The following is a 20,020-nucleotide window of genomic DNA, read 5'->3' on the forward strand; positions in this document are numbered from 1 at the left end:
GAAGAACGTTGACATGATGTCAACGTTTTTCTATTTGGTTGAGCTACGAATAATGCTCAAGCTACGAGCATTTTGCAAGAAAAGAAGGCTGGATATCGCCATATTTTCGTCAGCTGTAGGCAAATACTCATCGAGAAGAAACATGTTTCCATCATAGGAACAATCATCTTATTGAGTTGAGCTACGACCAGTGTGCAACGAAAGGATACCAGCTATCGCCAAGTTTCCATTAGCTACAATCAAATACCGATCGTTTGCATCAAGGATGAAATACATGCTTGCATTCAGTAATCACCCAATCTCCGGGACATGATGTGGTACTGTCTCATTTCCTCCTTTTCCTCCGCCTCCGTGACCGTAACTCCTTTCAAAAAATCGGGTGTCGGCCATCGCTTGTGTAGATCATCCTCTTCGTTTTCCTGTCGCCCGTCTTCCTCGTCTTCCAACTGCTCTTCTTCATCGTCTTCTGATAGGTGATCTCCCTCGGTTTCCGATATCTCCCGGCTCATACTCTCATCTACCCTGATACGTTCTTCCTCCTCATCGCTGTCTTGTCGAGGTGTTCTAGCTCTAGGAGCTGGAACCGGAGAAGCCGAAGGTCCGTGAGCTGGGGGTCGACCTATTGAGTTTGAGGCTGTAGCTGTAGCTGGGGCCGGGCTGTCGTAGAGCTCCAGATGACCGGAGTTGACAAGTTGATTGGTGAAGCTTGTGAAGAAGAGCTCTGCGTGTTCGCGACGATGATCTTGCCAGGCGTTAAACTAGTGAAGAGAATCAGCAGATCGTAAAAGAAGTAAGACCTTGAACGCTTACGCTAAGATTACCAGCGTTATTCGCGATGAGTCTCAGCGACCGCTTTGGAGGAGCTTCGACAGTGACAGGCAGTCCAGTCAAGATCTCCGTATCCAGCTGCATACCTGAATCGTCGATAAGCCTCTGGAGGATGATGAGCTGCTGAGGAAGGGGAAGTTGGGCCATTTTCCAGAGTTTGTATGGCAGTTTCTGGGAGAATTTGGATAGAAGAGATGTTGAGGAGTGTATAGTGTAGGTGGTTAGGTGAGAGACTTGCGGGGAGATGAGGCTTCAGACAGGCATAGGTAGTCGCAGCAGTGACGCCATCAACAGCTGACTTGCCTTTACTTTGTCTTGGGGTGATAGAAAATTTGCCGCCTCGTCAACGATCATCCAACAAGGTTTGAGAAGAACAAAATGGATTCTTTACAGTGAAGTGCCCGTCTTCGTCCTCGCCGGTCTCACTCACAGACTATGCAGTGGTGCTACTTCTCGTTGCGAGAGCTCCAAGACTACCGAGAATCCATACCCAGCTTTACCTTCTCGACCTTCTTCCCCTCAAGTTTCCTCTACTCAAGCTGCAGATACGGTAGCTTCATCGTTCTGCGCAGCTCTCCGCGGATAACCCGGAGAGCTACATCGCCTTGAAACAACCTAGAACTTATTGTTTTGTACAAAAGTAGACTCCCGAGCACCTCTTCAGATCCGTTGCTGCATGGCGCGGTGTTGCGATCGAAGGCCACCTGGGCACGCGCGGCCTACAAGATCTCGGGAAGGTGGCAGGGGTCAAAGCTCACAGTACGCGTATCGCGTATCCGGCGTATTGAGCTGCGCTACCGCAAGCTTCACTCCGCATCATCTCCAGGGCTATAAAACACCTGCTGCATGGCCCACCATGATGCATTCAACTTACCCAGGCCGTTACCATGGCCAAGACTAATGTTTACAGAATGGTATTGCTGCACTTATACACAGCTGCAGCTGCTCTTGGCGCAAGCGCCCTCCTGCCGTATCAAAGCAGTCACCAGCTGCTAGCCAGTAACGACGATCAACAAGCTGTTCTCAACACCCCGCTAGAAATTCCGAAGTCTCCGAAGCCCGAAAAGTTTGACATCGTCGAACTACCTTTACCTCCAGTTTCTCCAAGCCAAGACCCTGGCGCATGTCCAAATCAGACCGGGTGCATCGCGAGAGGACTCACCGAGAAGTTTCAAGCTGGCGACTTCACTCCGGACGGCCGGAACGTCATCGTCACGGTAACCTTCGTTGGAGCTCCCGCGGCTCCCGACCCGGCGAGCATCTACGATGAAGTCCAGCTAATCCTCACCAAAGCTGATGGCTCAAACTTCAGCAATGGCGATGCGTGGAAGTGCTTGACGTGTGGAGTGCCGGCTGAGAACGCAAGAGAACTAGATCCACAAAGAGACTATCCCCATGTCTTCAGAAGCGGTGACAAAGCAATCTGGGGCCACAACATCCTCGACTGCAACGGAGAGCAGTTGGCTAGCGATGAATGCACGCCTGAAAATATCCACATCTATCCAATAAACTGGTCGGGTGGCAGTCCGCGTGAGCTGCGTGTGCACCCCGATGATGTTCATATTGGTTGGAGTTCGTTTACCAACGACGCTGGGCAGTATTCCTACTTCGGGCGTCTGGAGTTCAATGCGAGACCCTCAGGGTCGGGCCCTGGTGCGCCTCGCTATGACCTGGTCGATGTCGACTTGCTCGTGGATCCAAAACGCGGAGCTCTCATAACGGCCGAGGGCGAGGAGTTGAAGCTTCACCCCGACTCAATCACGATTGGCGAACTGAGAGGTTTCAGTGGTTCCGGCGACGAGATACTCTACATTGGCGCGCCGACCGAGTCGACAAACATCGATCTGTACGCGGTTCACATCGAGACTGGGATTGTTCGCCGTCTGACCAGCCACCCCGATTACGCCGATCCTATTGCCTTCTCTGCCGATGACCAGTGGTTCGTCACTCAGGATACGCGTGCCAGCAAGCGCCAGATGTGGATGTCGGGTATGCGAGGTATTCCGCCTCTCATCGACATCGTTGCCGTTGCTGTAGCCGCATCTACACGCAACAATGGCCCACGTCGCTTCTTCCAACCAATCTTGATAGATCGTTATGGGGATCGTGAGTCCTACTACGGGCAGCAGGTCAACGGAGAAGGCGATGGCAGCGAAGGAGGCTTTGACGATCCGAACTGGAACGGCCGAGCGGACCCGGCTTTCTCTTTGGACAGCACGCGCATTGTGTACTGGCAGGCCATCGTTACATCGCCAGCATGTGGTGGCACTAATCCGCTGCAGTGTCCAATCTCCACTGCGCCAGGTGGGCGTGAGTACCGCGTCATGCTCGCTCACATGGTCAATCGCAAGCCTGCGCATCCAGTCCCAGTTTATAATGTGCCTGGTCGCATATCGTGGGCGACACCATTCCCACCAGCAGCCAAACCCCCCTCGCTACCCAAACTTAAGCCAGGAAACTATACACTCCATGGCCAGATCTCTGGGTTTGCGAAAGTGAAGCTCATCGGAGACACGGCACATCCGCAAGCAGACTCCATCAAGCGTGTCGCTGCCAACTACACCAACTTCTGCAATGACGGCGAGCACGTCATCAACGGCTGGGAGGACGTCGAGCTGACGGTTTCGACTCCGAATGTGTGGGACCAGAAACTTGATTGGTACTCTGATATCTTGCAGACGGGATCTGCGACTGGAAGCAAGAAGACCGGCCCGGACGGATTTCATTTGAGGATCGATGTGATGAAGAACATACTCGAAGCAAACGGAACGTTGACCACGACGATCGACGGCGTGGAGTATCATCAACCGGCCAACGGTACCTAGAAAGGATGTAATTAGCTACCTAGGTATTGCTGAATTGGTGCGCGTCAGCTAATCCTCCCGAGTCGCGCGTTGGTCGCGTGTGTATTGAAGTCGCATCGTTGCTTGATCACCGCCTTTCGCTTCCTCCCATGACTGATGCGGTCTGATCTGTGACAAATGCACGCGTGAGTGGCGTGGGGATAACGCACAGAAGCTGTGCTGGTCATCAGCAACACGCGATTCACACACGAGATCATGTTCGGCATGGAGAGGAGGGGGTTTCCGGCTTATGGCGCAATCTTCAATTCTTGAAGCATGATAGGGTGGCGAAAGAGTGATTGTCCCCGGCGGAGCTGCTTTTTGCCAACACGCGGAAAAAGCATACCAGGGCCACAGACGTGTCGTACAGCGTTCTTCATCAATCGACCGATATCTGCAGATGGGAGAGTCTGTCACGCATGTCGTGTGTCGCATGTAGCATGTTGAGCTGTTTGGCGTGACGGTGACGTACCTAGCGGCCGGACAATTTGCCCTTGCTTAGGCTCAGGCACGTGGCCCTCTTGGCGGCGGGTACCCGCATCTTTCGCCTACCACCACCGAGGCTTGAGCATCCGCAAGTCGCATGTTTGTGAGTTGCAACCTTCCTCAGCATTCAGTGTTCGGACTCCGACGATGGCGCCATACGTCGTTGTTGTGCTGTGCGAGTGCACACCCGTCATTGACCGACGCCACCCAGTGTGTCGCAACCCAGGATAACCACCCAGCGTTACTTCCATGGCCAGACGCATCCTCGGTGAAGCCGTCTTGTCCTGCCACCTGCTTCCCCTGGAATGCCCAGATGGAAATCACCGCTTCGCGATAGCGTCCGGCCATCCAGCTTTAAACTTTGCCCCAAAGGGCTTGCTTTTCAGGGCCAGTTAATCTATCTTATCTAGTGCTGCACATCACCCAAGGCAGGTCCTCTCATTGCCCATGCATCTCTGGATCTACTTGATCCTCCCGGGCAGGTGCATCTGGAGTTTCAGCGGAGACAGGACGAAAGCAGAAGGAGATCAAGTTAGCGCCCGGCGTAATTCGCGAAGTCGGCCAATCAGCGGCAGGCGACACCATGGCACCTCCGACACGTTTATGCTAGAGTATCACCTGCCGACCATTAGGAGAAGGTCGATCGTTACACCAAAATGGAAGGAATGTATAAAAACAACGTTGTTTCACGACATACCGTAGAACACCGGCACCTCCATTTTAACGTTCCCCATATTCTTCACCCCAAGCAGACTCAAGATGAAGTACGCTCTTGCCGCAGCTCTGATACTCCAGAGCACTACCGTACTCGGTAGCCTTTTACCTGTTCATTTCAACGCGCCTTCTCCAGCACACTTTCTCGACATTGTCAACAATGGCACATACGATCTCGGCTGCAGACCCAAGGCGGTGCCATCGAAAGAAGGTCATTTCGAGCTCCACGCTCTGCTGACCGAGGACCAAATCGCGTACCTTTCCAAAGAGTACGAGAACCATGCAGAGATCAGCCTACACCGTCGTGACCTCAGCAAGAGGGCTGCCACCGCACCGATCGGCACTGGCGACCGTTGGTCGGGCGGTTCTGTCACACCGTCTGGTCTTGGCACCAAGGCTACGGGATCGACCATGAGCAGCATCATGAATCCCACCGAGATCAACTCTGCCATCAAGGGACTCGTCAACGGATACGGTATCAGCACCGTCACTCTGCCATACAAGACCTTCAATGGCGCTACCCAAACCGCCGGATACGTTGGCGCCGGCACAGACAAGTCCAAGTACCGCCTCTATCTCTCCGCTGGAATGCACGCACGCGAACGCGGAGGCCCTGATCAACTCATTTACTGGATCTCAGATCTCCTCGCCGCGAACAAGGCTGGAAGCGGTCTGAAGTACGGTAGCAAATCCTACACCAATGCTCAAGTCAAGAGCGTCCTTGCCGCCGGTATCGTCTTCTTCCCACTCGTCAACCCAGACGGTGTTGCATACGACCAGTCTTCAGGATCACTATGGCGCAAGAACCGCAACACGCGGTCCGGCACTAGCGGTGCCTCCGTCGGTGTAGATATCAACCGCAACTTTGACTTCCTCTGGAACTTCAAGAAGTACTTCGACCCCTCCACATCCCCTGCTTCCACCTCGCCGAGCTCCGAGGCCTTTTACGGTTCAGCTGCTGCATCAGAGCCCGAGACCAAGAACCACGTCAGCATCTACGACTCATTCCCAAAGATCAGGTGGTTCATGGACATCCACTCCGCCACTGGCGACATTCTGTACAACTGGGGTGACGATGAGCTTCAGAGCACCAGCACCACCATGAACTTCCTCAACAGCGCGTATGACGGAAAGAGAGGTCGTCTTGGCGACTCCACGTACAAGGAGTACATTCCCTCGGCTGATGCGACCAACATCAAGAACGTTGCTGCCAAGACGGCGGCTGCTATGCGAGCAGTCGGCGGCCGCGACTACACATCCATGCAGTCTGTCGGCCTCTACGCTACCTCTGGTGCCTCGGACGACTACGCTGCTAGCCGCACATACGCCAAGTCTGGCGCGAACAAGATCCACGGCTTCACCATGGAGTTCGGATACAGCACCAACTTCTACCCCACTCTGCCCGAATTCAACACCAACATCCTTGACACCAACGCCGGTTTCATGGACTGGGCGCTTGCCGCGATCGCCGCCGGCCTTGACTAATTGATTTTCTTGAGTACGCGGCGAGATTTCGGTTGCGATAAGGGTGTAACGGCGTTTAAGAAATGTGTAACGTGGAGTTGTAGTAGCATGGGCGGCTCAGAGGAAGTGTTCCTAGAGCGAACGGCGTTGACGAGGATACGAGGGTTGATGACAGATGATGATTCTTTTCAACGGCCGTTGTAGCACGTGTAGTAATTTTATTTTGGTCTGAACCACCTGCCTACTTTCCAAGAGACGTGACCATGAGGCGAGATGATCTCATTACCCCAACTTGAAACCACCTCCACAACCACGCTGGAATAATCCCTCGGGATCAACGTCTGTACTAACACCCTTCAAGAAGCTTAAATTATCCTCTCCGTAGCTCTCGAATGGCTTTTGCCATGCTGCGCAGTAGTTCAAGTAGCGATACCGATGACTCGTCCCATGCTCAGTGGCAAAAGCATCAATCCGCTCAATCGCCTCTCTAGTGATAGTTCTCACCACCTCATCGTGCTGCGCCAACGCCCAGTTCACCGTAAACTGAACATTGACAAGCGGCTCATCAGATCCTTCGTCAAGGCCCAGCGGATTCGCATCGCCCTTCCGCGCCCAAGACGGTAAACATGGCTGAAGAACAAGCGTCCAGTTCATGCCCTTGATACCATGTTTCTTGATCTTCGGTATCGCATCGCGATACGCTTTATGCGCCGCCTCCAGCGTCAGCCTATCGTTCTTGATCGTCGTAGTCGCAAACTCTTGTCGGCGTCCGGGTGGGTTCAAAACACTGAGTTCGTCTGTCGCACCGACTAGACTGCGAATCTTGAACGTACTCCACACACGCCCAATCTTGTGAAACCCAGAGCTACGCCAACAATCCGGCCAGCCTCTTTCTTTCGTGTCGGGCGCGGTGTGAACGAGGTGCACAGAGATTGCTTGGATGCCAACGGATTGGAGGTACGTGAAGCATGCCAACGGGCCCGCGGCGTAGGGGTCGAAGCGTTGGTCTAGCTCGCCGGCCAGTGTTTTCGAGACGGTATCATGGAATGCTGTGAGCACGCCAGGGGCTTTCCATGGAAGGAGATAGATGAATCCGCTCCACACGTTCTTCGCAGCGAAACTACGGACCGTGAAGCTTGTCACGACGCCAAAGTTGTTCCCTCCGCCCTTGAGTGCACGCCAAAGATCAGGTTTATCGTACTCCGAGGCAGTTACGATCCTTCCGTCTGCTAATACGACCTCGTATTCAAGGACGTTGCTGCACACGAACCCGTATTGCGGCGAGAAGAACGAGAGGCCTCCACCGAGCGTGAGGCCAGACACACCAACAGCAGAATTTCTCCCACCGGCAACTGCGAGACCCTCTTTCTCGAGCTCCGAATATACATCGATCCACTTGCAGCCCGCGCCAATGACCACGCTCCGCCCATCTGTAGCAGGAACGACTTGTTTAAAGAGCGACAAGTCGATAAGGACCCCACCTTCGATGCTCGACGCACCAGCAACAGCAGAATGACCACCACCTCGAATAGCGAAAATCGATTCCACCTCTTCTCCCGTCTCCTTCGCTCGCTCAACTCTCAAATCAAACTCGCGTTTGAGAATCTTGACCGCCTGCGCCAGTTCCCACACATTGCGGGGTCGCACAACGCATGCAGGCGGCACCTCACACGCTTTCTGGTCCCAATACGCATTCATCGACTCTTTGAACTCCGTTGCCTTGTCGGGCGTGATGATGATGTGGGGAATGGCTGCGACGAGCTTGGCTTTTAGTTGCCGTCCAGATGCTGTTAGGCCATCGTCGAGTCTGAGACGGCCAGGTTTCTCGGCTTCTGCATCGCGTTCTATTTGGGATCTGCGGACGCTGAGGCGTTTTCTGATGTATACGGTTGCGAGGAGTATGGCTATGCATGTGTAGGATAGCCATGAGAGCACCATCTTTGAGATGAGTTAGGGAGGCTGGCGCCTAAACTGCGGGCAGACGGGCCAATGCAGCTAGGTATTGTCAAACTGTCGACGACAACCTTGGAGAAAGCATGAATGACGGGATCTAGGAAGAACCAAGGTATACAATGGTTGAGGTAGGTTATATGGGTGTTACTGGCGTGGAGATACACTGCGGCATCTGGTTTCACATGTGGATGACATAATCACTTGGCGTCAGCGGGCCTGATCGGTGATGACGAAATGCGTCGCGCAATCTACTACATACGTGCAGTCCTCCTCTGACGATTGCATCATACTTGGGATGCTGCATGCCTCAACCTTCATATTACAGTCAAGTCATAACAAGCGTACATGTCGGCGTCTAATGCGACCCGAACGCTGTCATCGCCTGGTGGCACTACCAATCAACAGCCATATCTCGTCTCGCTAGCTCGTGATGACAAAAGGCTGTATGTCACGAAGCTGACTCAGCTTGTGTTCCTATCGATCTCCCTGACCACACAAGTGACTTGGTCAAGCGTTTCGGTGTGTGTGATATCAAGGCGCTCGACAATGCGCAGGCAATAGGACATCCAGACTGTAGCGCCTTGGGAACTACTCCTGCGTGGGTTCTCTATGCAAGTGACTTTAGGTGCAGGTGTGACGATCGGCACAGCCTTGGTGTATGGCATCTCGTAAATGTGTTGTACACGCATCCTCGGATATGAGTTTGGGGACTCAAAGGTTCTTCAACGCGCTAATAGATAGTCGATCCTTCATATTTCGATATCAGGATACCATTTCTTTACCCACTGGTCAAGAACCTTGGGTCCTACCGGCTTCGTCAGGAACTCGTCGGCGCCGGCGTCGTCTGCGGCCTTGCGGTCGTTTGAAGAGTCTTGACCAGTGACGATGAACAAGACACTTGGTTCGTATCCATGCTGCTTCTCTAGCCGTCGTATCTGTCGTGTCGCGTCGATGCCATCACAGACAGGCATCTGCAGATCCATGAGGATAAGTCCGACTGGTTGGACGGGCAGAATTTGTCGTAGCAGTGGGTCGTACTTGGGTATAAGAGCTTCGGAAAAAATATTGACTGCCTGCTGGCCATCCTTCGCACTTCGGAATGGGATGCCACGACGACTGCAGTACATCTCCAATAGACGAAGATTGACAGCATTGTCATCAACAAGGAGTGTCAGGGGTTTGCTCGATGTTGAGGTCTCCTTCGTGGAAGCCGGAGGCTTAGTTTCGATGCGCAAGGTCCGTACCGACTGTACTAGTTCATTCTGAAGCTTGTCGGGGAATATTGAACCTCGCTCAGATGGGAGTTGCGGGCGCTCGTTCAAGTCGGGCGCAGGATCTTGATTGACTGGTTCGATGACGACCCCGCCAGTCGCACACAGCCCCGTCTCCGGAGAAGCGGCGCGGGATTCGGCAGAGATTGCATCCGCGTGCTTCAACGCTTGTTCAAATGTTTCCGACAAGAATGGTCCTTGAACGTATACAACATTTCCCTGTCGCCGAACGCGCTCCGCATGGAAGTCGAGAAAGCATGCGCATTCTGGAACGAGACATATAGCAACTTGGTCGGCATCGATGTTCGATGTGTGTCGGTAGAGCTCCGCCAGATTCGGTGTATAGTCGACCACTACGAAAGCGCCCTTCGATGTGCTTGACGATGTCCAGCCAGCACTTAAAAGATACTGGGTGAAGTAGTTGCCGAGAGACGACGTTGCTGATTTAGACGTCAGGTGGTGGAAGCTTTGCGGAAGCTCATTGAACCTATCCTTCACTGCACTAGACGCAGGTAATGAGCTTGCGCAGACGGGCTCATTGAACATCGCTCTGATATGCGAGCCTACACCATGGGGCGAAGTGACCATTGTGATCTCGCCACCTAAGAGCGTCGCCGCTTTGCTCGCCAACGTCAAACCCAAAGTAGACTCGGTACCACTGAGATCTATCTGTTCGTGTGCGTCAAACACGCGATCGTAATTCCCTTTGGGTGTCTTACGCCCACTGTGTTCGACATCGACGACGAGAGACTGGCAACCCTCCGTGACTGACAGAGTCACTGCTACCATACCGCCAGCGGCATTTTGAGCAGCGTTGACCATGAGCGGCTGGATGCAATCCAGGAATACTCGCTTGTCGATAGCAATCAAGTCGCAGCTTGGTGGTAGATGATGTTGTATTATAATCGAGGGTCGCGTGGATAGATCGTCCGATAGTCCTAGTAGGGTTTCCTTCAACAAAGCATCTTCAATCTCAGAGACTGTATGCATAGTGAGAACGCGTTCTGCCTGTGCAATGTCTGCCCACTGATTCAACTTGATAAGGCTGTTCACCGTTGAGATCAGCTCTCTTGCCGAAGTCTTGATGGTCTTGATATAGGTGTATGGGTCCAATTGCTCGATGTCTGGGCTGGCAGTGGGTGACGAGGCAGCCGTCGAAGGGACCACGTTTCGAGATTTCAGCTCCTCAGTCAGAAGCTCAACAGAGCCAAGAATGCCATGTATAGGAGTTCGAAGCTGATGCGTAATGCCGCGAAGGAACGTTTCCTTAGCGCTGAGCGCCTCCTGAAGTGCGCGGCCTTGCCAATACCGACATAGTATTGTCTAAATGTCACAGAGTATCAGCAAGAGCCCCCAGAACGAATCTACCATTGCTTACCGCACACATATGTACGAACCAAGAATCCATATCATCAAAGACCATCTTGAAGTCGTTACTGGCTACTACGAGAAACATTGCCGCACGCTGACTGGTACATTGTGCCGCGATGGCCCGTACAGGCCGGGGCGCAATCATGTCCAAATGATTGAGATTCTCGATGGCGTAATCAAAGTCTGCGAGAGTTAGCGTACGCATCACGCTCGTACCATTCACAATCACCTACAAGCGGTATCTTCCCAGAGGCCCTGCTCCAATTCCGATGTGCGAAAGCTCGTACCACCAGGAAGGGTTATGTGGCTGTCCGTGGTCTGATAAATGCTCACTCGCGTATTGAGATAAACATCTTCGAGCATTCTGGGGATGACTTCCTCCATGTTGTGGTGGTTGTCGCACTGCTGCTGAGCTTCGGAGAGCAGTTCCAGCATCCGCCTACGTTCCTTCTGACGGCGAGCTCTTGCACTGTGCACTATGTCCATAACAATCCAATCAGCCAGCCTTGCAAGAGACTGTTGTACTAATGGCGAGAGAGGCTCTTGTGGGGAATTAGAAGCGACACAAAGGGAGCCAAAAGCCACGTGCTCTCCGAATTCAGTATCAAATCTCAACGGTACACCGGCATACGCACGCAAACCGCCCTGCTCGACATGCGGTGACTTCTCGAAGCGCCAATCTTTGGCCATGTTCTGCAGCGCAAAGACAGTCTATAGCTGTTAGTAGTGACCCTGGCAGCAATGATTAACACTTACACCTGGTGGTTGATTGATGGTGTGGGCGCAAGTGCTCTCGCGACGGGGTAATATCGCAAGAGGGAGGTTCACAGTGACCATGCGAGTATAAGTGCTGTGGTTGAGAAGTCCAGCAATAACAAACTCCCATCCTACTGTCTCATGCGCGAGATGGACCTTCTCCTGCAGGCGAGACATCAACTCTACATCTTCAAGGGCCCCGCGAGTATAGTAGTAGAGCAACGTCAACCTTAGCCTCTCGTTCCGCGTCAAGACTGGGAAGAGATAGCGATCCGCAGAGCACTGAGGTGGACATAGTGTTTTGGCAGGTATTGGTGCTGGCGTCCAGATGTCGCCATCGTTGGGATACACAGACGTGACTTGTTCCGCAATCCATGGCTCAAGGGGTTTGTCGGCATTCTCAAGATCAAGTATTGGCGCGGTGGTGGTCGGGCGCTCGGACGATGCCGGCGCAGCATGCCTCGATGCGAGGACGGCCGCATCTGCCTTCGGGAAGAAGGCAACGCGCTGGCCGCCCATGGGATGCATCGAGACTTCTGTATGTCGAATTACTGCCCTGCATTGAAAGCAGAGGTCGCGCAGAGTGTTATGCAGAGGTGTGATACACTGCGGGAGCTAAGGGCTGTCAGAGGGGCGCGCCGGGTGTAACGTTCCAGACTGGTCCAGATGCTCGATCGTAAGGATTGTGGCGACCGCGAAGGATTAGAACTGCGGCGACGATCGCGACAACCGATAGTACCTCAAGAAGAACTGGTATGACGAGGATGAGTTGTTTGCATCTGTTTGTCGTGTTCAGCTCGGAAAACTGCTAGTCGCAATGTATCCCGGCCTGGCGCCTTCCTCCGGGCCGAAGCAATCGGTCGATGAGATGCCTTAGCTGCATTTTCAGAATTCGTTGCCAGATTGTTTGCTCAGCACACAAGCAGACGCCTTTGGACTGTCGCTGCTTGGAAACGCGCTGCGATCGGTTGAGCATAGTCGAAGTGGCAAAGCTCGTGAAGAAACAATGGGAGGCGGGGCGACAGCGCTTCCGACGCGTCCCATTGGCTGCGATCTGACCCACTAATTTCCCAAACCTCACGTCCTCCGGCAGATGTCTACTTCATTTCTTCACAACGCCGCGCCTCGTCTTCTCACCTTTGAACTGCCGTTTTGAGGAGCCAAGATGTCACTTCTGAATCGCCAGGGCCCCTCCATCGTGGCGGACTAGGTCGTTATAGCCTAATGGACATTGCGGCCGAGATGTCAAGCACCTATGTCGGACGCCATCCAAGACAACCCTCTAGACCCGGATGTCAGCTTCTGGTCATGCCAACCTCCAGCAACGGTCTCCATGGACCCTTGGAAGGCTCCGTAAGCCGTGAATGCACACCATAGGCTAGTCTTCGTCTGCTCGGACATAGCCAGCTATCCATCCTGTACATGGCACCTCAAGATTGGCAACATGGCAGGGGACAGGACTTCAGGCGTGGTATCGTCGGCGAGTCGAATACTATGGACACTGGAAACAATGTTTGTCTTCACATTTGCGCAAGGTAGTATGTGCGGCCATCGCCGCCTGTTCTCTGTATCTTCTATCAAACACCTCATGATGTTCTCATAGCAGTTGTCAAGGGGCCCACGTCCCTAGTATCGGCGACTACATGGCCTTACACACGGTCGCTATGTTGTGAAGCAGAGGCAGTCTTGGCTTTCACTTTCACTCCACTGCGCACATACCACCACCATGCACTCGTCAGTCGCTCTGCCCGCTCTTATTGTTGAGCCTGAAACAATAGCCTCCCAGCCAACCACTGCGACCTCTTGAGGCTCATCGCAACTTGCAATTCCGCCTAGATTCACGCAAACACCCCGCCCCTCGTTTCTCCATTTCTCGTCGCCCAATAATACACGCGAAAGGCTCACTACAGAAACAACCTACAGCTCATCTCAGCGATCTTTCCACAACTCTCCGCCTCCGAAGCGCTACCATGTCGTCTCAACTGAACGACTCGTCTCGCAGTACGGATCCCGCCTCTGCCCAGCCAGATGCAACAAACTGTCCCGAGCCTGGCTTCATTCCGAAACCGCTTCGCGCAAGGAAGAGATTATACGACCCCAGTCTGACTGCGGGGATGCGCCCACCCGACACAAACATGACAACGGATGCTCCAAATGTGGAAGCCACAAAAGAGCGTGTATGGACCGAGGAAACCCAAAACCTCCGCGTGGAAGCTACCAAGCTGCTGGCTGCCAAACTCTCCAAGTTCAGGAAGCTCAGTTCACCTAACGCCGCGATAATGCAACGCGAGCCCGAGGTCTTCGCTAAGCAATGGGAGTCCGACATCTGGACCCGATCGATGCAAAGCTCCGATAGCAAGAAGTACGACGACGAAGTCAGATCAACCTTGCGGCTCCTCACCAAGTGCGACAAGAAGTGGTCTGAGGCTTGGCCAGTCGATGATGGAAGCTATTGGACAGGTGAAGAATGGTTCGTTTGGGAAATGGACAGACTGAACTACGACATGCTGGAGAACGAGAGCATCGCATCTGGACCGCATTCTGCGGACACTCCAGCCAGCCTCAGCTATGTATATACTCAATCCGACTCCGCCACCGAAGCCACCGAAGCCACCGAAGCCACCGAAGCCATGCTCAATGCGGACATCAGACAAGAAGGCCTCTCACCAGAGGCGCAGCTGCGCAAAGACAACCGTCGAGGCTTCCGAAGCCATATCCGAGGCATCTGCGAGTTGCTGAGATCCGCGAATCATACAGCGAACCTTGACGTCGTCGCGCTTGCATCATCTTGGGAGTCCGAAATTTGGACCTCGTCGCTCGAGCACGAAGACTGCAACACTTCATATAACGAGGACATAGATGAGGCACTGGAAGACTTGGATGACTGGAAAACGTACTGGGATTCTTCTGAAGGCGACCCTGAAGGCAGCCGAACCGGTCGGCAGCTCTTCCTCGACTACGTTCAACAGCTTCAGGCGCGCGACGCTTCTTCAGATGGGCTGACTGAACTGCAGAATGAAGTCAAAGCATCGACAGAGCCCTCACATCCTCACGAAGATGGTGAAGATGCTTGCTCCTCCATTGAGACCGACAATAATGATGGTGGCGTCGACGTTGGCTCAGACGACGAGTCCGAGGATGACCAGACTGAAACGCAATACGTCACTGACGACACCTCTGAAGACCATGGCCTTGATTCAAATACTGCCGACGAGCTCTGGGATCTTGCTGGGGGTAACGAAGAGCTATCAGATGATTCTGCAGACGACGCTGAAGATAACGAAATATATGATAAGTCTGACGAAAGCGACGATGAGGATGAAAGCGAAAACACCATAGATGGTGTCAACTTTCACCCTAGCTCCCCTGTCGCAGCATCTCCGGTAGCATCAGCTATCACTTTCACCTTCAAGCCTTCTCAAAGCAGCGTCGCTGTACCTACCATCCCGTCCAGCTTCGACCCTGAAAACTGGACTGGTGCATTCGATTTCACGGCACCCCCAGGCGGCGACATGGCCGTCAATGGATCTCTTTCGGCTGGCGATGATGTCGCCAGTCAGACTTCAGAGGTTCAAGACCTCAAAGACTCTGAGCAGATTGAGGAGGTTGCCGCCGACGATAGCCTGGAGCCTACTACTTCTTCCCTCGCTGACGACGACGTAACCGCCAGGGTCAGTCAAGAGCGCGCAGTTCAGGAGGTCCCCCTGGCCGCTCCAAAGGAGCATGAGACGGAAAGGCCACAAAAGGCCGTCTCAGTAGACTGCTCTGGTAGGATCAGAGAGCTGACTGCTGCCATCAATGCATGCGAGGCCGAATGGCTGAACGCAAATGCAGGCAATTGCGCTCCTTCCGCTTTCGTCGAGCTCGCCGGTAATCTCGATGACATTGGTGCGAAGATCACCAATAAAGGTGATTTCTCTTCCCCGTCGGCATTGAGCAAGATCGAGGCGCTGTTCGCGAAGTGGGAAGCTTTTGTCAACACCATGAAAGCCTTTATCGGCATCAAAGAGTACTTCAATCCCGAAAACGACTTCCGCTTGAACCGACTTCTCAACCTATATCGCTCAGATGTCGAAATGATCCCCGTGTACGAAACCATGAGTCGCATGCCAGGCGCTCAAGAGTACTGGCTGGGCGAGGCAAACAAGCGACGAGAGAGCAGGGATGAAAATTTGAAGAGCATCAACAATGAGATTGCAAAGATGTTTGGTCTTCGTCAAGCCTACCGCCGTGAGCTTGAGATGCTGAACGGGCAAGTAGACGACGAGGTGTTCAAGGAGTTTGGCAAGATGACCCTTGACATGGTTCACGAACGCATCTTGCAGGTGAATGAGGATTTAGGCCTGCAGGACTTGTAGATACCTTCCGAAATCCCCAATTCGTTATCTAAATCTACCCAGTGCAGCGATCAAGTCTCAAACCACTCCAACTCATCCTCCTTCCCAAACACCGCCCTATAAACCCTGTCTCCATCCTCCTTAAGCACCTCCTCCGTATGTATACTGTGCAAACTATACTCCCTTTCATCAAGACTACTTCCATCAGTCCCATCTTTCGCAGACCCAAAGATGCGAATGTGAATGTATCCGTTGTCCAAAGCGGGCAGTTTGACTTTGCCGAAGAGATGCAGACCGTATGCTGTTACGGCTACGCGAACGGATTCGAGGTCGTCGGCGGTGAATGATGCGAGGTCGCTGTCGGAGAGGTGCGAGACGGCGCGGAAGTATTCGGGTTCGTGCTCTGCAGGGGTTGTTAGAGAGATGGAGAGCAGATAGAACGGGGAGGTTTTACTATCATGGTCACGGCGGAGTTTAATGAGCTCGCTCTTCACGGTGTCGAGGATAGAGGTGAATGCCTCGAGGGACGCTTGTTGGGGCGCGTGTGCGGCGCTGAGGTCGACGGTGTCTTCTGTTGCCATTGTGATTGCTCTGGTTGTAATCTACGAGATAGAGAAGTTGAATGTTAATAGATTCGAAGGGTTAGCAAGCGACCTGGTATACGGCAACTCTATATTCTGTCTATAGCACCTGCCATGTGCCATGACGTGGACAGATCAAGGATGCGATGTTGGATGAGGCGTGTCGCGTCTCAGCGAGTGGGCACCGAGCGCGCCTAGCCTGGAAAACCGGGCAGTTGGGGGGAGAAACTTGGTCTCACGGCTTGCAAAGCTTGGGAAGCACCGAGAGCTCGGACAGGACGACTACACATGCTGATAGTTTGTAGTCTGAATAATCGTGAGACGTGTAGGACTCGAAAGCGTGTGGTGAGTGCCAGAGTGCTAGACAGTCGATAGCTCGTGAACCCTTGGACCCAGGGTAGCTTATATGACTAATCACGCACTAGCGCACCTCCGCAGCTTCCCCGCTTTGTTCTTCAGCAATCTGGGACAGACTACCATCCAACGTGATTATGCGTCGGAAGGCAGTCGTCTATTGATTCGTCCTTCCATATCTCACGGTCATCTTGAGCAGTCAAACAGGTGGATGCAGCAATGGAAACATAATACGTGCGATGCGACAGCAGCCCGAGAAAAGCAGAAGTAATACATGCTCTGAAGGTATGGACCGTAATAGACGCATCAGTACAATGGTATCCCAGAGGTACACACATAAACACGCTTGGAAGTCCATCGTTGCTTGTAGTTGAGAAGTCCTCACGCTGTAGGTCTCATTTCCCTTTCCATCGGAAAAGCCCCTTCTGCACGAAGCGAGGGCAAATCGGCCCATGGCATTCTGCGCTTACCTGCATGGCTACATTGAGTACCAGTCATTCTGGCGTGTAAGGCGTGTAAACGCGCCCTTCGCAAGACATCCATAAGTTTGCCTGCGTCTGCCCTCCTGTTATAACTCTAGGATAACAGCATCAAGATGTCTACTACTACCATCATAGAAGACCGCATCGAGCTCACGAGCTTCCATGACACTCCGCAACCCCCGTCAAACAAGACTTTCACTCGAACGTCCAGACCGTCGTCTTTGACTCACATCCATGACGACACACCAGAAAACGCAGCCTACTCCGTCACCGCAGTGCCAGACGGCGGATACGGATGGATAGTAGTCGCAGGCTCCTCAACAACAAGTTTCTGCAACAACGCCATCATCAACTGCTGGGGCGTCTTACAAGCCGCATTACTCGATTCAACGCTGAAAGACGTCCCTCCATCCACACTCTCCTACGTCGGATCTCTGGGACTCGCAGGCGGTGCTTTGTACGGACTAGGAGCTGTCCGTCTCATGAGATTGATAGGCGGTCGAACAACAATCCTCCTCGGTGTCTTCCTCATGGGCTTGGGGTTGATCGGAGCAAGCTTCTGCACGTCCAATCTGCCTGGTCTATTCGGCACGTACAGCGTCATCGGCGGCATTGGTATGTCGCTCAATTGGACTGTCTGCAACACAGTTCCGGTGCAGTACTTCAGCGCTCGTCTCGGTCTCGCAAACGGTCTTATCAAGCTGGGCGGCGGAGTAGGTGGCTGCGTCATGGCAGTTGCGTTGAACGCCCTGTACGAAAAGGTCGGCATCGAGTGGACCTTCCGCATACAAGGTCTGCTTACCTGGGCTATTGGTCTTCCGGCTGCGTGGATGGTCAAGGACCGTGTGCCGCTCAGGAACATACCTTTTGTCGACCTCTCTATGTTCCGGTCTCTTACCTTCATCGCCACGTTCGTCGCGAGCGCTATCGGTGTGTTTGCACTGTTTGTCCCGCCGTACTATCTTCCATTGTTCGCGCAGTCGATTGGTCTCAGTTCTAGTACTGGTGCTGCGCTCGTCGCTGCATTCAACGCCTGCAATGCCATCGGCCGTTTCATCGCAGGTCCTCTATGCGATAAGTTTGGCCCACTCAACACGTTCGTCATCGTCATGGTTATCAACGCCGTAAGCATGCTTGCGATCTGGCCAGTCTCAAACACCCTCGGTCCACTCGTACTCTTCGCAATCCTGAACGGTGTTGCAAACGGCGCGTACTTTACCACCCAGCCAACGGTAGTCGCCGGTATCTTTGGCCCTGGAAGAGCTGCCGTCGCTATGAGTATGTCGGTCACTGGTTGGAGCGTGGGCTATCTGATGGGTGCGCCAATCGCCGGTTACTTGCTAGAGGCCGCTGGCGGTAGACAAGGTGCCGCATCGGGTCAGAACATTGACGTATATCGCCCTGCCATCTTCTACGCGGGTGGAACGGCCACTGTATCGGCACTGTGCGTTCTCATTGCGCGGCTCACGGTGACGGGGAAATTGCGCAAAAGGGTCTGAGTGCCATGTACTGGGTGAACGGAAGAGTAGCGGTAACTCGTTGCAGATGTGATTGATCAACCTTGCAGATAGATCTTGCCTATAGAATTTAATGGAATCTATGTCGTCCTGCAAGGTACCCTCACATACGCAATGACCTTATGCAAATCCCCCACGTCCATCCTCTCTCTCTCCTCTCTACTCACAAAATCTCTCAATTCGATCTCCTCTCGTCCCTTCTCTTCGAACCCCAGTCTCCCATACAACTCCCTCGCCTTATTTTCCTCCCCTGTCTCCAGATAAACAACCACACTCCTTTGATCAGCCATATCAAGTACGTGCCGTATAAGCCGCGCAGCTAAGCCCTGTCCCCGATGCCCTGGATGCGTCGCCAAATTCTCGAGAAGGAAATGAGGAGCACCTTGTAATATGCGCTCGCGTAAAACCCTGAGACGCGTCGTGAATTCCGCGATGAGAGCGGTGTTGCAAGATGCGGGGAGGGAGTTGAGGTATATCTCTTCATCAAACGCGTCTCTTTCTTTTCTCTCTTCCTTTTCGTGACCCGTCTCCTCTAATTTTCCTATGCTCTTGCTTTCCAACTTTTCTCCTTTGGAAGGGGGAGCAGGAACAGTCCACTGCGCGACACTGACAACATCCTCACTTCCCTCCTCACGCGCAACCATGAACAGCATACGTTTACCTGCTATCTGCTGCGCGATTCGAGGTGTCATCGCATTGGCCAAGTCGTGTGATTCCACGTTGCCGAATTGGAGGCGCGAGAAGGGGGATTGCCATGATAGTGCGAAGAGGGAGGATATCGCCGAAGCGTCTGAGGGGAGCGCGTTTGAGATTGTGTAGGAAGGAGGCATTGGGTGTGAATACTGGTATTAAAATTGGGTTTCGTGGGTGGGGCAGTGGATGGATAGATGTTCGGCGCGCCAAGATATTGGTCGGTGCTCGGAGTAGGAGCGGAGTTCGCAATTGACTTCCGCCTCATGCAAGGGAAAAGCTAAACACCCCGGAGCTTACGTTGCTGTTAGGCTACCTACTTTGCAAGTTTTTGTCTTAACGTAGGCCCTAGGGTGTTCGGTTTTTCCCTTGA

The 20,020-nt window shown here is 53.2% G+C and overlaps 8 protein-coding genes across 8 annotated transcripts; 4 read left to right on the forward strand and 4 right to left on the reverse strand.

The window, feature by feature from the left end:
• Positions 1–284: 284 nt before the first annotated feature.
• Positions 285–975, reverse strand: J4E79_005618 (uncharacterized protein; the record flags this gene model as incomplete). Its single annotated transcript, XM_049354496.1, has 2 exons — positions 285–758; positions 811–975. 2 exons carry the CDS (start codon positions 973–975, stop codon positions 285–287), a joined length of 639 nt encoding a protein of 212 aa, XP_049211361.1.
• Positions 976–1,715: 740 nt separating this feature from the next.
• Positions 1,716–3,653, forward strand: J4E79_005619 (uncharacterized protein; the record flags this gene model as incomplete). Its single annotated transcript, XM_049354497.1, has 1 exon — positions 1,716–3,653. One exon carries the CDS (start codon positions 1,716–1,718, stop codon positions 3,651–3,653), a length of 1,938 nt encoding a protein of 645 aa, XP_049211362.1.
• A 1,263-nt stretch (positions 3,654–4,916) lies between these two features.
• Positions 4,917–6,356, forward strand: J4E79_005620 (uncharacterized protein; the record flags this gene model as incomplete). Its single annotated transcript, XM_049354498.1, has 1 exon — positions 4,917–6,356. One exon carries the CDS (start codon positions 4,917–4,919, stop codon positions 6,354–6,356), a length of 1,440 nt encoding a protein of 479 aa, XP_049211363.1.
• Positions 6,357–6,617: 261 nt separating this feature from the next.
• Positions 6,618–8,273, reverse strand: J4E79_005621 (uncharacterized protein; the record flags this gene model as incomplete). Its single annotated transcript, XM_049354499.1, has 1 exon — positions 6,618–8,273. The coding sequence occupies one exon, from the start codon at positions 8,271–8,273 to the stop codon at positions 6,618–6,620; it is 1,656 nt and encodes a 551-aa protein (XP_049211364.1).
• Positions 8,274–9,037: 764 nt separating this feature from the next.
• Positions 9,038–12,214, reverse strand: J4E79_005622 (uncharacterized protein; the record flags this gene model as incomplete). The annotated part of the gene is made up of 4 exons (XM_049354500.1): positions 9,038–10,882; positions 10,938–11,113; positions 11,164–11,641; positions 11,687–12,214. The coding sequence occupies 4 exons, from the start codon at positions 12,212–12,214 to the stop codon at positions 9,038–9,040; spliced, it is 3,027 nt and encodes a 1,008-aa protein (XP_049211365.1).
• Positions 12,215–13,656: 1,442 nt separating this feature from the next.
• On the forward strand, positions 13,657–16,044 carry J4E79_005623 (uncharacterized protein; the record flags this gene model as incomplete). The annotated part of the gene is made up of 1 exon (XM_049354501.1): positions 13,657–16,044. One exon carries the CDS (start codon positions 13,657–13,659, stop codon positions 16,042–16,044), a length of 2,388 nt encoding a protein of 795 aa, XP_049211366.1.
• Positions 16,045–16,094: 50 nt separating this feature from the next.
• J4E79_005624 (uncharacterized protein) lies at positions 16,095–16,604 on the reverse strand (the record flags this gene model as incomplete). Its single annotated transcript, XM_049354502.1, has 2 exons — positions 16,095–16,426; positions 16,478–16,604. 2 exons carry the CDS (start codon positions 16,602–16,604, stop codon positions 16,095–16,097), a joined length of 459 nt encoding a protein of 152 aa, XP_049211367.1.
• Positions 16,605–17,553: 949 nt separating this feature from the next.
• J4E79_005625 (uncharacterized protein) lies at positions 17,554–18,939 on the forward strand (the record flags this gene model as incomplete). Its single annotated transcript, XM_049354503.1, has 1 exon — positions 17,554–18,939. The coding sequence occupies one exon, from the start codon at positions 17,554–17,556 to the stop codon at positions 18,937–18,939; it is 1,386 nt and encodes a 461-aa protein (XP_049211368.1).
• Between the last annotated feature and the right edge of the window lie 1,081 nt (positions 18,940–20,020).

The sequence above is a fragment of the Alternaria viburni genome, assembly GCF_023758015.1.
Source record: "Alternaria viburni strain BMP 2772 chromosome Unknown scaffold_10, whole genome shotgun sequence".
NCBI classification, from domain to species: Eukaryota; Fungi; Ascomycota; class Dothideomycetes; order Pleosporales; family Pleosporaceae; genus Alternaria; species Alternaria viburni.